Source organism: Hemitrygon akajei, chromosome 32, assembly GCF_048418815.1.
Source record: "Hemitrygon akajei chromosome 32, sHemAka1.3, whole genome shotgun sequence".
NCBI classification, from domain to species: domain Eukaryota; kingdom Metazoa; phylum Chordata; class Chondrichthyes; order Myliobatiformes; family Dasyatidae; genus Hemitrygon; species Hemitrygon akajei.
In genome coordinates this window covers 8,713,423-8,728,972 of record NC_133155.1, presented here as the reverse complement: position 1 = coordinate 8,728,972, position 15,550 = coordinate 8,713,423, and the positions used below count along the sequence as shown (strand labels likewise).

General features: G+C 41.8%; 1 protein-coding gene across 2 annotated transcripts in view; it reads right to left on the bottom strand.

The window, feature by feature from the left end:
* The window catches only part of LOC140719656 (uncharacterized), a 368,820-nt gene that overhangs the window by 344,931 nt on the left and 8,339 nt on the right, over positions 1 to 15,550 (bottom strand). Inside the window, exon 1 of one of the 2 annotated variants that reach the window (XM_073034429.1) lies at positions 11,773 to 12,187. The exons of the other annotated variant lie outside the window; for it this stretch is intronic. Within the exon in view, the coding sequence (XP_072890530.1) occupies positions 11,773 to 11,796 (24 nt within the window). The 5' untranslated portion in view covers positions 11,797 to 12,187. Of the gene's footprint in view, positions 1 to 11,772; positions 12,188 to 15,550 lie in introns of those variants that run through there. 2 annotated transcript variants of the gene reach the window in all.

The following is a 15,550-nucleotide window of genomic DNA, read 5'->3' as shown; positions in this document are numbered from 1 at the left end:
ATTTGGGTTTTCCAGATGGTTTCAATGCAGGGGTCAACACAGCTCTGGTTAATCAGCCATTCTCCCAACCAAATGAAAACTTAGTGCTACCTGCAAAGTAAAAAAAATACCTCCACCTCCTCTCTTCTTGTATCTGGCCTCTTACCCCTTCTCAAGTGCCTTTCATCTTCCCCTGGGTCCCCCCCCTCATTCCCTTTCTCCTATGATCCACTCTCCTCTCCTATCAGATTCCATCCTCTCCAGCCCTTTACCTTTCCCACCCACCCGCTTCACCTATCACCTTCTAGCTATCCTCCTTCCCCTACCCCCCCCCTCCCTTTTATTCTGGCATCTTTCCCCTTCTTTTCCAGTCCTGAAGAAAGCTATCAGCCCAAAACATCGTCTATTTATTCACTTCCCTAGATGTCGCCTGACCTGGTGTGTTTCTCCAGGGTTTTGTGTTTGTTGATGTAGAATAACTGGCTGGTTGGCAGGAACATGCTGTGTGAGGTTTGGGTCAGCACCAAGAAACCACTTCGAGCCACTTTGACTCCTTTAGAATGGTAGTGTTAATTACTTTCCCAGCAGATCTGGCAGCATGATCACACTGACCAATGGGTATCAGTTATCTTGCGGTATCAACTGGTGGTTTACAACATTTTGCAAAATCCACCTTTCAAGATATTTCTTGTAAATATAGAGGTCATATTATATGCACAATGAAAAACATTCATTTCAGAGGTGAAACAGAACAGCTATAATTTCTGAGTCATTTTGCACCACTTGGAAAGGTTGACAAGTTTACAGGAAAGGTCTCTGATAACCCGAACATGATCTTAGCTATAAGAGAGTCTATCAATGCCCATCATTCATTGCTGTCTTTAGCTGATTGGTTTGTTAAGATGCTGGCATTTTCATGTCAGATACACTCAGAGCCCCTGAGTTTCTGAGGTTTACTATCTGTCTACAGTGGGCTTCTTGGTGCAATTTGTTTTCTTGATTGGAGAATAAGGGTAATTCTAATAACAGCCCCAAAGGGACATATCTCTGTAAGCACCGTACCCAAGACCAAAGACTAGCACCTTGAACCATCTTTCATTTACAACCTGCAGACTCCAATCAGGTACTTAGTTTGCTGGTTAGAAGCAGTGGAAAATCAGCTGGTTTCTGCATGGAACAAGTCAGAGGAGATGAAAGGAGGAATGGGTGGTACTCATGGGAGTTATGAATTGGAATAGCGAAAATGGGCTAGGAGTAGATCAGATGACTTTGAGAGGCCAGGAGCAACAGGTATGTTGAAGATCTTGCTCCCAATTGACATCTTTCATTCAGCCTCTCCCCTCACACTCACAACTTCCAACACTGCAATTGCATTGCTGTCCGTTGATTAGAATAACCAGCTTGCGTCATCTTATGATTTCCTGTCTGGCGTAGGGAGGGAGATTTGTGCAGGACTCTCCGGGGACACAATATTGTCTCAGCCAATCATAACTTGCATGCAAGCTTAAAGTTAAAACAGCTCCTTCTCCAAACCACTGCTTACTCACCTTTAAAATCGCTCTGGGGTAGCTGCTCTGGAAACATTTTTCAGGAGGTGTGAGAGGAAAGCCCCAGTCTCCCTCAACTACACTCAATGGCCACTTTATTAGGAACCTCCTGTACCTATAGGGTGGTCACTGAGTGTATGTTCACGGTCTTCTGCTGCTGCCACCCATCCACTTCCAGGTTCGTCGTGTTGTGATAATTTTCTGCATACCACTAATGTAACATGTTTATTTGAGTTACCGTCAGCTTCCTGCCAGCTTGCACCGGTCTGGCCATTCTCCCCTAACCTTGCTCATTAACAAGGCAATTTCACCCACAGATCTGCCACTCACTGGATTTCTTTTTTGTTTTTCACACCATCCTCTGTAAACTTTAGAGAAAGTGGTGTGTGAAGATCCCACGAGATCAGCAATACCTGAGATACTCAAACCACCCCATCTGGCACCAACAATTATTCCACTGTCAAAGTCATTTAGATCACATTTCTTCTCCATTCCAATGTTTAGTCTGAACTACAACTGAACCTCTTGACCATGACTCATGGTTTTATGCTTTGAGTTGCTGCAACAAGATCGGCTGATTAGATATTCGCATTAACGAGTGTGTAAACCTTCTCCACCCTCCTTCTCGGCAAGTGTCGCAAGGAAAATAATCCATTGCCATTCAAACCAAGCTAGAACACCTCCCTTCCATTGTCTCATCCTGAAACTGATGGTTATAGAACTTAATTGATACACGGAATAGATCAGGACGGCAGGTCAGAGAGCCTGTAACTGTGGGAGTGTTTACAAAGTGGATGAGTAGTGGGGTGGGATGATACCAAAATTGTGAAAATACATGCCAATAGTTGACCTATTCAAACATCAGAACCCCTCTATAATTATTTTCTTTTGTGTTGGGGTCCACTTACCGTATATGGGAAATCTCAAATAAGTGTCCAATAAATTAGATGAACAACTCCTGGGCTGCTAAAATTTCTAAGTGACTTTTCATAGGAGTCTGCAAATGCTCCTGAGGCACAACAGAGATAGGGAACACCAGGAACAGAAACACTGCCCACCATTCCAGCCTACATGAATGGTGGCTATATTCTACCATGTGAATCAAGTTGTGGTTATTTTCAAATGCAAAGTAGGATGCTGGAAATCTGAGAGGAAATATGGATAAGGGAGGTCCAGAGGGATGTGGGCCAAATGCGGGACTAGTTTACTTTAGAGTTTTGGTTGGCATTGACCAGTTGGGCCAAAGGTCCTGTTGCCGAGTTGCATGGGTCTATAGTATAAAACTGAAAACATATTGGAAACACACAGTAGTCAGGCAGCATCTGCGGAGAGAGAAACTGAGTTAATGTTTCAGGCTGATGAACGATGCCAGACCAAGAAAAGGAGAACAACTTAGTTCTATGCTGCAGAGCAACTGGAGTTAGAATCAGAATCAGGTTTAATATCACTGACATGCAGAATGGCATGAAACTTGCTGTTTTGCAACAGTAGTGCAGTACAATGCCTTAAAAAAACCTTAAAGTTACAATAAGAAATATAAATTAAAAGATTAAATTAAATAATTTTTCATTATTTGGATGCCAGGGTAGAGGTTAACATGAAGCACAATGAGAGAGAAAGAAGGTTTGGTCTTCTTTGTCTATTCAAGGGTGATAAGATGATGGGGTGGAGATACGTCTCTAGCAAAGGAGCTGTAAGGTGCTCCTTCCCTTGGGCAAGGTGTTACACCTGCTTAGCTCCCCCCACCCCCCACCAATCAGGGTCACATGAAACCATGGGAGCAGGAGGTGGATGGTCATATGAGCAGCCGGTGCACATCACAAGTCCTGGTTACGTGACCACTGACGCCAGGCAGACAATCTCTGAAGAGTATTGATAGTGGCTAGGGTCACCCGTCTTGTAAAGACACTGCCCAGAAGAAGGCAATGGCAAACCACTTCTGTAGAAAAATTTGCCAAGAACATTCACAGTCATGGAAAGATGTAATCACTCACGTCATACAGCCCAGCACTTAATGTTGATGTTATACGACGTGGCACACGATGAAGATGACAAAATTAAATAAGTAGTGCAGAAAGAGAAAAAAAGTAGTGAGGTAGTTTTCATGGGTTCAATGTCCATTCAGAAACCTAATGGCAGAGGGGAAGAAGCTGTTCTTAAAACATTGAGTGTGTGTCTTCAGGCTCCTGAACCTCCTCTCTGATGGTAGAAACATGCCCTGGGTGATGGGGTCTTTAATGATGGTCTTTTGAAGATGTCCTTGATGCTGCTGGTGCTGGTGATGAAGCCGGATGAGTTTGCATTCCTTTCTCTGACCCTGTGCAGTGGCCTCTCCATACCAGACACTGCACTGAAAAAGAGGACCAGGTTTGCCTTGAGGAGAAGTTGAAAAGGTCCTCTTATCAATGGGAACACTGGCATTCCCCTTGTCCTATCCACCTCTTTCCCCACTTACTCTCCAAATTCAAATTCAGTTGTGTTTCTCTCTTTCCCAGTTTTGATGAAGAGTTCTAGAATTTTAAACCTTAACTCTGTTTCTCTTTTTGATTTCCAAATTTTGAAGTTGAGTATTATGTAATTAATATTTTGATAATATTTGATTATTGTAAATATTTTGATTGATTAAGCATTTTTGTTTGTTTAAACACTTTATTAAAGTTTATATGTAAAAATAGGTGAATTGCATTTGTCATGATGCTATATGTGATAAGCACACACCTCACCACAAACTAATACCATAAGACACAGGAGCAGAATTAGGACATTTGGCCCATCAAGTCTGCTCCACCATTTCATCATGGCTGACCCATTTCCCTCTCAGCCCCAATCTCCTGCCTCCTCCCCGTATACTTCATGCCCTGACTAACCAAGAATTTATCAACCTCTGCCTTAACTATAGTTCAATTTTTCAATAGTTCCAAAGAATGAATGACAGTAAAAACATTAGAACACCAAAGCCCCCTACTCCCCCCCCACACACAAGCAGCAACAAAGCACCAAACTCCTTACCCCCACCCGCAAAAAAAGTCAGCACCCTCCACCCACCCAGCAAGCAATGGCAAAGCCCCCAGTAAAAACCATGATCTGCAGCACAACAGAAACTAATCATTCACCCGACAATTTGACATACCACAGGCTCTCTCTGTCTCTTGGCCTAATAAAGGGAACAAAAGGTGTCTCCTTTCACAGCACAGCATAACAAAACAACTCGCTGATTTACGGCGTTAAGAATCTGTTGCACTATTTTTTTCCTGATTTCTGTGGCCCAAGAATCGGCAACAATCTCTCACCCACCAATGCAAGAGAGAGAGAGACAGAGAGAGCTACTTGCTGAGTACACAGCCTCCGACAGCTGATCCGCTGTTCCTGATTTTCCATTCTCTCCCACGATGCTTCAGTCGGAGGGACTGGCTTAGAATCGGCCCATCCACAGGGCCAATGACAAGGCCTCCATTGTCACCTGTGGCAACCAATTCCACAGATTCACCACTCTCTGGCTAAAGAAATTTCTCCTCATCTCTGTTCTAAAAGGACGCCCCTCTATTCTGAGGCTGTGTCCTCTGGTCCTAGACTCCCCCACCATAGGAAACAGCCTCTCCACATCCACACTATCAAGGCTTTTCAAAATTCAACAAGTTTCAATGACATTCCCCCTCATTCTGAATGCCAGTGAGTACAGGCCCAGAGCCGTCAAATGCTCCTTCTATGAGAAGCCTTTCAATCCCGGAATCTTTTTCGTGAACCTCCTCTGAACCTTTTCCAATGTCAGCACATCATTTCTAAGATAAGGGGCCTAAAACGGCTCACAATACTCCAAGTGAGGCCTCACCAGTGCCTTACAAAGCCTCAACATTACACCTTCGCTTTTATATTCTAAATCATCACATTTTATTTAAAAATTATTTAATGAACAAATATAAAATACATGATTTAAAATGAATGGGAATAATGCAAATAAATGATATTTGGAATTGGATTTTGTGTTAAAAGATTACGAATTTTTTTGTTTTTGATGTGATGATTGACGCCAAATCTGTTGTTGTATAAGTAAGAGGGGTAAGCGTAATAAGCTGTAGCTTCAGCCTACACCCTTTCGGTCTGTTTTAAAGAATATCTATGTTTTTTGTTGTAATTTTGTCCTATGAAATTATCATTGTAAATGATGCCTTTTTGTTATGTTTGTACTGACCGAAATAATTTAATTTCATTCATTCATGTTAACTCTTGAAGGAGTTCTATGGAGACCTTGCTGTAGGTTCTGAACTGCAGAAACACAAACATCTCAAGCTCTCTCCAAGAGAGGCCTCACCAGTGTTGAGACAAGTTTACCCAGGCTCCTGTCTTTTTGCTTTCAATTAGTTTAATGTTTTGGAGTTACAAGGTTGCCGTTTTCTGCTAAATTAATGAAGGAGCACCCCTATATTTTCTCACAAGAAGGTAACATTTCGAGTATGAAACAATGCTGGAAGAGTTTTGGAAGTGTGTTGTCAAACTAAACATGAAGAGCGACATCACCTCCTTTTCCTTAGTGTAGCAGACAAGCATCCAGGATAGAAAGTGATTATTCAACAAACCTGAGACCAAAATCCTCAACCTCACAAGAATAATATGCATCAAAATCTAGTTCTTGCATGGACGGTTAATTGGAGATGAGCCCTGAACTAAATTCAAATAATTCAGCACGGTCTGGAAACCCAGCTGATTGATTAAAGTCAGCCATCCCTCCATTAATTCAATGGTCCACTGTTTCTCACCCCTTAACAGCCAGTTCCAGCCTAAAAATTCAGACGGGAAACATTACCCCAGACAACAGCAATTTCTCATGCTTACATTACCCATTCTAAAACAACAATAATCATTCAAAGATATATTTCTTGGCCCAATCATGACCAATAATCAAGGAAAACGTTGAGTCAGATGGTAGACTAGCTTTGAATATAATTTTCCTGAGGTCGATTTTCAACTAGTTTAAAGTAATAGTGTGTGATAAATTGTCATCTCTTGTGCTGAAACTCATCCCATGAAGTATGGATTATGTGTCCAGTTCATACATATGTTGGCATTAGCAAGTGGTGGCAAAGGGAGAATTTTTGGGGTGTCGCAGTAATGTGGAAGTCAGCATAACAATGTTAAAGTGCCAGCAAACCGGGTTCATTTCTGCCACTGTCTATAAGGAGTTTGTACGTTCTTCCTGTAACCGTGTAGAGATTACATCACTCGCCCCATTACTAACTGTTCCCACCGCCTACGGACTCACTTTTAAGGACTCTTCATCTCACGTTCTTGATATTTATTGCTTTTTTATTCTTTCTTTTGTACTTGCACAGTTTGGTTTTGTTTTTGCATATTGGCTGTTCGTCCTTTTGGTTGCCTTCTTTCATTGATTCTATCAGGTTTTCTGGATTCACCACGAGAAAATGGGTTGCATAAGGTAACATAAATGCACTTCAGTAATATATTTACTCTGAACTTTGTACTTTGAAATACCAGGAGACAGGGAATGGACTGGAGGCTGCTGACTGATTTGAAAGGCGGTGACTTCATGGGAAAGATTCACAATGCAAGATTCGAGTTTATTTATTACGTGGGCATCAAAACACACCATGAAATGCGTCAATAAGCAGCACACCCAGGGCCGTGCTGGGGGCAGCCGGCAAGCGTCATCGCGCATTCCATCGCCAGCGTAACATGCCCACAATGCCCGGCAGAACAAAAGAGAACTAACAACAAAACAACAACAGCAAAGCGAGCCCCCCCATTCCTCTCCCCCACCCACGCACGTACACAGTGCTCTGACCCCAAAACGGTCCGTATCCTTCGGCCCGGAGAGCTGCTACAGCTGAATCAAAGGACAATGTGAGGAAAAAGTCCCTCCTTGACCGAGATTCATTAGTCATATTATGTAGCGCCTCAAGTCATGCACGGTCGTGTAGTGGTTAGCACAATGCTTTACAGTATCAGCAACCCGGGTTCAATACCCGCTGCTGCCTGTAAGGAGTTTGCATGTTCTCCCAGAAGCTCCAGTTTCCTCCCACAGGCCAGGTTAATTGGTCATTGTAAATTGTCCCATGATTAGGCAAGGGTTAAACTGGGAGTTGCCGGGCAGAGTGGCTCACGGGGACTATTCCACGCCGTGCTCTGCGGCACTGCCAGTGTTGTGAAAGGTGGGGTGAGGGCCCCCCATTGGTCACGGTTGACCATGGATATTGCGTCCTGGCTGTTTACATGATACACAAGCCAGGGCAGTACAATGGGGAGAGCAAGCTGTTGCCCAAGTGACTGGCTCCCCCTCTCCATGCAGCTGATGAATCCAAAGGAACGGTAGAGACCGACACAGTTCGGCACCAGCAGCATTCCAAGGAGTTGCCAGTCAGCATTGAGTTCAACGTCGGCCAGCCTGAGGGATCCCAGCTCCTGTACTGTAAAGCTTCGTGCTAACCACTACACTACCGTGCCTCCTTATTTGACTAATCTCCTTTCCCATGACTTGCGCCACCACCAAATAATTCAAGTTTCAGGCATATGGCAATATCTTCGCCTAGCAGTCCCTCTCCAAGTTGTTCCTAATCCCAAATAGAAAACATATTGCTATTTCTTCAACATCACTGAATCCCACAATTCCCTACCCAGCCATTCCGACGATGTACCTCCTGCCAGCTGCTCACCGTCCCCACCTTCTCAACAGCAATGAGGGATGAACAATAAATGATAGCCTTGGCAATAATGCCTACTTCCCAACAAATAAACAAATAATTAAATATTCAAATTACCTATTCGATAGGAGTGTACAAAATTGGTAGCATGGTGGCAGGTTGAAGATAAGTACCTACTAAAGAGGTGTAAGGTGCTCTTTCCCTCCACTAGCCTGCAGGTCCCCCTTGGGCAAGGTGTAGCACCTGCTTATCCTCACAATCAATGGGAGCAGCTGGTGGATGGTCGTTTGAGCAGCTGGTGCAGATCACAAGTCCTGATTGTGTGACCACTGACAACAGGCAGACAATCTCTGAAGAGTATTGATGTTGGTTGGGGTCACCCGTCTTGGAAAGACACTGCCCAGAAGAAGGCAATGGCAAACCACTTCTAGAAAAAAATTTGTAGGAACAATTATAGTCATGGACAGACAATGATCGCCCATACATGGCACATAACAAGCGAACGATACAAAGTTATGGGGATATAGATAGGGTAAATGCAAGCAGACTTTTTCCACTGAGATAGAGTGGGATGACAGCTAGAAATAAGAAGAAAGGTGAGAAGTTTAAGGGGAGCATGAGGGAAACTTCTTCACTCAGAGAGGGTGGTGAGAGTGTGGAATGAGCTGCCAGCACAAGCGGTGCATGCAAGCTCAATTTCAATACTTAAGAGAAGTTTGGATAGGTACATGGATGGTAGGGGTATGGAGGGCTGTGGTCCAGTTCAATGTGAGTAGGCAGTTTTAATGGTTTGGCATGGATTAGATGGACCGAAGGGCCTGTTTCTGTGCTGTACCTTTCCATGACGTAATCATTTTATAATAATAGAATCATATCGAAAGGTTAGATTTAATCATTTGTAGATCCAGATTTTTTCTGTTTAACATTTTAGCATTAACCAAATACTTAATACCAGGAAATCAAGTGAACTACTAGCATTAGAATTAATAGCTCTGGGAACTGAACTAAAGTCAAAATGCATTTCAGATGCATTATTCCTTCTTTCCTAAAATAAAAGCAGCAATACCACAAAAAATCAATTCTGAAACTTTGGTACTTTGCAACAAAACTACGTATGGGGTTTAAATGATGTTCCCTATCCTGGTCACTGAGTTATAACAACAATGTCGTTTTCAAATTTCAATCAGTTCCTGAAAACCTTCCCTACTTTCCTTTGATGCAATCACATTCAAGACATATCTGTACTTTAAAACCCTCATAATTCAAAACAAACGTGCTTGGGAATATTTTGGCTCACTGTAACATTGTTAACATCTAAAACAAGTAATTTTGCTTTAGAATTTTAATGAATTAATTCACTTTTTGCCCGAGTAAGCCTGATGGTTACTTATGAAAGAAAACAGATTTTATGCAGGCTTATTGGTAATAGTAAAGGATAACAAAGACATATTGCACTTAATACAATGAGTTTGTTGTTTTCATGCTGGGGTTATCTAGTGCAGATTGCAATACTAGATCACATTAAACTGTTTGAAACCATTACTTTCATCATTAGCATACAATAAACCTACATCACAGAAATACCCCTTTATTTTATAATTGATGTATGTCAAAGCCAAAACTGCACATTAATTTCCATTTAAGGAATATGACGAGATACAATAGGAATTCAACATCTGCATTGCAGCATCTGGAAATAACTCACAGCACGTGATGATACTGCTGGTAGCTAGTTCCTCAATGCACAGTGCCTTATAGATTTCCCTAGACCTTGTGAAATATTGCCGAAAGCAGCCAGCGATTTACAGTCATTGAAACGTAGAGAGTCAACACTGAGAAGGGCTGTTTGGTAAAGCGTAAGAAATGCTGGTAACCCGTGTATTACTGCAGTGTTCCAGCACTTCTGAAACAGTAGTCAGTCAGACCAAGTAGGCACATTTTTGCAAAGATCAGATTAAGTCCAAAAGTCAATTTGATACTTATTGTTCAGTACAGGAGTACAAATGCCAAGAAATTCACAGAACTAGTGACATTAAACACACAGCAATGTATTAAAATCTGCCTGCTCAATTAATCACAGCCAGTGGACTGGATTTCAGACTATATTACAGTCTTAGCGCCACTGACTTGTGTGATCTCCCTATACTACAAATCCGTGACAACACACCAAGAGATCAGCCCGACCCTTTTATCTACCAATCGCTCATGAGCCATCTTTCCATTCCACAGATTTCTCATCTGGTGAACACATTGAAACAGGTGTTTTACAATTTCTAGCCACGTGGATTTTAAAGCAATAGGGGAACTACACTCTACACCCTTTGGACTACACAATTTGTACCTTTCTTAAAGCAGGGACTGTACAGTATTTGAGGGCACCGGACAAGAACCTTTCTCTTCTGTTCTAAAGATTGAAGACTGAAGGTACAGCAGCCATTCATGATGAAGAATTTTCACAGACTCACTGTCTGAATAAGACCAGCCTTGAAGAGTTATATCCCCACAATAAACAGGTGTAAATGACCCTACCTACACTGTCTTTGACTTTGAATTTCAGCACATGAGTCGCATTTGCCAATCACTTTTAAAATCAGACGAACTGGAAACAAATGAACTCTGAATACAGTTCAAATTCAAGAAATGGCTGCATAGGGCAGGGCCAGGCTAACAGGACATCAAGCAAAGATTTTGAAGTGGTGCAATAGATAAAGGTTTAGAGAGAGGATAGAGAAAACAAACAGTTTTGAGTTGTCCCAATTTGCTTGTCTATTTTGCACCTGAAATCAGAATTGCGCCATGATTCAAAGAAGAAAATAAAGGAAGAGAAACCTCGCATCTAAATCTCACATCTAATACTTTTCACCATCTCAGGATATCCCAAGTCAACTCACTGCCAATGCAGTGCAGCTGCCAGCCAAAACGCACCAAAGCAGTAATGATCAGATAATGCACAGTTTATGTTGCATCAACTCTGTGATCAATATAACTCAGGACTTCCCTCTCTTAAAAAAGTGACACAAGGTCCATTGGGAATAAATGACAGGGACTCCTTTAAAAGTCGTCTGAATTTCGGCACACATTCAGGGCCACAATCTAATACTAAAGAATTAACTCATTCATCATAATGATCAATGTCTAGCTCTGTAACGACGACAGCACATATTTAAGAATAGTAAGCAACTAATATTCCGTATTACATTCTGTTGCCTGGAACCACACAGAGAATTCTTTGTTCATATGTCACGTCCACTGTCATTGAAAGAGTTTTTTTAATAGCTTCTTATTTTAGTTTCACGCAGTACCTTTATTAATAGGACTAAAACCTGTTGGCATCTTTAGCTGTGATAATAAGAAGTTTTATGCTTATTTAAAAAATGAGTAGTTAATTTTTTTTTAATTTATTGAGCCTTTTCTTCTAAATAGCAAATAGTTGCAAAACAATTTGTTTGATCCATTTCTATTTGGTTATGCCTTACCATACAAGCTTAAACTATTTTCCTTCTGCATAAATACAGCAGTTTCCTCAGCTTAATATGCGTAGCATGAAATCGATATACAGACAAAATGAAGAAATGGAGACTGAAGTTTCCTACCTTTGCAAGTTGGCTGGATCTCATTTAGAAATGAAAGGATAAGTTTTCTCGACGTGATAGTGAAATTTCTTCTGGATGCTCGGCTGTACAGGTCTTTATGAAGAGCAAGAGAACTTTTCTCCTTTACAGTTTTCAACTTCAAGCTTCACAGCAAAGAGAGAGAGAGAGAAAGATAGAGAGAGAGAAAGAGAGAGAGAGAGAGAGAGAGAGAGAGAGAGAAAGAAAGAGAAAGTCACTTTGACAGTCGACTGCGAAAGGGGCATGCATGTGTGAGTGTTTATGAGTGTGTGTGTGTGTATGAGAGTAAGTGAGAGAGAGTGGACTACTTCACAAGCTGTTTAACGGGCTAGGCTGAGATCAGCTTTGGTTTTTTTTGAACATGTTCCAGCTGAGAATTGTTTCTCAGGTTCTACGATACAAAGGATCGTGTTCATAGGGTTGGGGGAGGGGAAAGAATTGTTGAGGATTATTTAAGAAAACAATTTTCATTTATGGATTTCATAAATATTTGTCATTCTGATCATACAGATGGCAAAAGCACTCGCAGCCTTTTACTTCTACCATTCCTTTTTTTTTAATCTTTCCACACCAAAAATAAAATTTCTGTTTCTGCACATTAATCGATAAATCAACAGATGGATTTGCATGCCAGCTCGGAAGGCAAATAATTGGGGAAATATTATGAAGCAGGGCAATTAAGAACTTAGAATGTGCTTGTTTAAATAGAACAACAGAGTTTTGACTGCAACGACTGAAATATTATAACTTAAATATGGATCATCTTCCTGAAGTAGAAACAGATGTCCTATATATCCCAGTAGAACAGCATGGCCAACAACACGTGGAACTTCTAAAGCTTTTTGTGATTAGTGTCTAGTTCAGCTCCATGCACATGAAGCTCATTATGTATTCAGTGCTTATTGCCCATTATCAGCAACATCAGCTGACATATTTACACCAGGCAATTTTCAGTGTTTTCACTTAACACTACATAAACATCAAGACCTGGAATTTCCACTTGGTTAACCAAGGTATATACACTACCATCCCACTAACTTTTTTGATTTCTATTGTACCTGATGTACAGTATGTATCTGGAATTTTACAACACCCCATTGGTCCTTTTAAAAAACCTACCCCAAGCTATTACTGAAACTTCGACAACTTCGCCCAAACTGTCGAACAGTTACTTCCCCCCAAGCCGTCAGATTGATCAACACCGCCACCCATTAACCCCCCCCCACCAGCTCCCACTACCACTAACCTACACCTCACCTACTGTCAATTTATGTACATACAGTCTGTGCAAATAACTGTTATTTACATGGATTCCTTTTACATGCATTGTGGTCCTTTTAAAATTTTTACAGTATTATAGAGTCATAGAAAATTACAGCAGAGAAACAGGCCCTTTGGCCCATCTAGGCCGTACCGAACTACTTAAATGGTACTCCCATCGACCTGCACCAGGACCACAGCTCTCCTTACCCCTACCACGCATGTACCTATCCAAACTTCTCTTAAACATTAAAACCGAGCTCACATGCACCACTTGTGCTGGCAGCTCTTTCCACACACTCACCACCCTCTGAGTGAAGAACCTCCTCCTCATATTCCCCTTAAACTTCACCTTTTACCTTTAACCTGTGACCTCTAGTTGTAGCCCCACCCAACCCCATGGAAAAGCCTGCTTGCACTTACCCTATCTATAAAACTCATAATTTTGTATACCTCTATCAAATCTGTCTTCTATATTGGTGAGGGTGGAATGCAATGGGAGGGGAGTGGGACAAGTGGTAGAGGAGTACCAGGGCAAGAGTGGAGTGGCTGCAGACACACACAACTCGGAGACACCAGGCAACATCATTTGATTCCAAACAATTAGTTTATTGATCATTACAGACCGTCTCTTTGGTGCTTCCTGCTCCCTCCCCTCCTCCTTCCCCTTTTCCCAAGCACGATTCCCCTCTCCCTGCTCCCTTCCCACTCTCAGTCCACAATAGAGACCCATATCAGAATCAGGTTTATCATATGTCATGAAATTTGTTTTTTCTGTGGCAGCAGTACAGTGTAATACATAAAATTATTACAGAACTATGCAAAAGTCTTAGGCACCCTAGTTATGTATATGTGCCTAGGACTTTTGCACGTGACTGTAGCTATTGGAAAAATAACAAAGGAGCACACTGGAGGGTGGTTGTGTCTGCCACTCCCTTTTGTGTCTGATAAATTAATTGACTTAAATTTTTCATTATTGATCATTAACTATGTGGCTCAATAAATGAGACTGTATCATACTTGTATTAATAGGCAGCTAATACTTAAATAACAGTGAGCAAAGGATTAGATGAGTGAATCTTTAATGTACAGTACTCTGCAAAAGGCACTTACAGTACGTGAGGGACGCCTCACGTCTTAATAAGCTGGTAAGGAAGGCGGGCTCTGTCGTGGGCAAAGTACTCGAGAGTTTAACATCGGTAGCTGAGCGAAGGGCGCTGAGTAGGCTACGGTCAATTATGGATAACTCTGAACATCCTCTACATAGCACCATCCAGAGACAGAGAAGCAGTTTCAGCGACAGGTTACTATCGATGCAATGCTCCTCAGACAGGATGAAGAGGTCAATACTCCCCAATGCCATTAGGCTTTACAATTCTACCGCCAGGACTTAAGAACTTTTTAAAAGCTATTATTAATGCTTTTTGAGATAGTGATTTAGATGCATATCATATTTTTTACTGAGTTAAGTATTGTATGTAATTAGTTTTGCTACAACAAGTGTATGGGACATTGGAAAAAAAGTTGAATTTCCCCATGGGGATGAATAAAGTATCTATCTATCTATCTATCTATCTATCTATCTATCTATACGGTCACTCTTTGAGTGATTATGCAGAAAGTTTGAAGTTGAACTTATCAATCACCCCTGAAAGTTATTAACTTCAAACTTTCTGCATAATCACTCAAAGAGTTGACCTGCACGTGCATGTAACAAGAGCTGTATAACTCATCTCCTTCTACCTTAGGCCACGAACCTATCAATCACCCATCTGTGGACACTTTCTGGAGGTCCAAGATCCGTATGCTCCACGACCGCTGGACTAAGTGTGTAAATGTAGGAGGGGACTATGTTGAAAAATAAATGTGCTAGGTTTTCTAAAACTGACTCCTTCTATCTGAGGTCACAAACTTATCAATCACCTCTCGTACAGCTAGGGTGCCTAAGACAGTACTGTAGTAATTTTACGTATTGCGCTGTACTGCTGGTGATGATAAACCTGATTCTAAGATGGGTTTCTATTGTGGACTGAGAGTGGGAAGGGGGCTAGGACAGTGGAATCATGGTTGGGAAAAGGGAAGAGTGAGGGGAGGGAGCAGGAAGCACCAGAGAGACATTCTGTAATGATCAATAAACCAATTAGAAACATAGAGTCGTAGAGTCCTAGAAAAGTACAGCTCTGAAACAGGACCTTCGCCCATCTACTCCATGCCAAAACCATTTAAACTGCCTACTCCCATCGACCTGCACCAGCACCATAGCCCTCCAAATCCCTTCTGTCCAACTGGCACTTAAACTTTGAAATCGAGCTCACATGCACCACTTGCACTGGTAACTCGTTCCACACTCATGGCCCTCTGAGTGGAGAAGTTTCCCCTCACATTCCCCTTAAACTTTTTACCTTTCACCCTTAACCCATGACCTTTAGTTGTGGTCCCATCCAACCTCAGTAGAAAAAGCCTGCTTGCATTTACCCTGACTGTGCCCCTCATTGTCTGG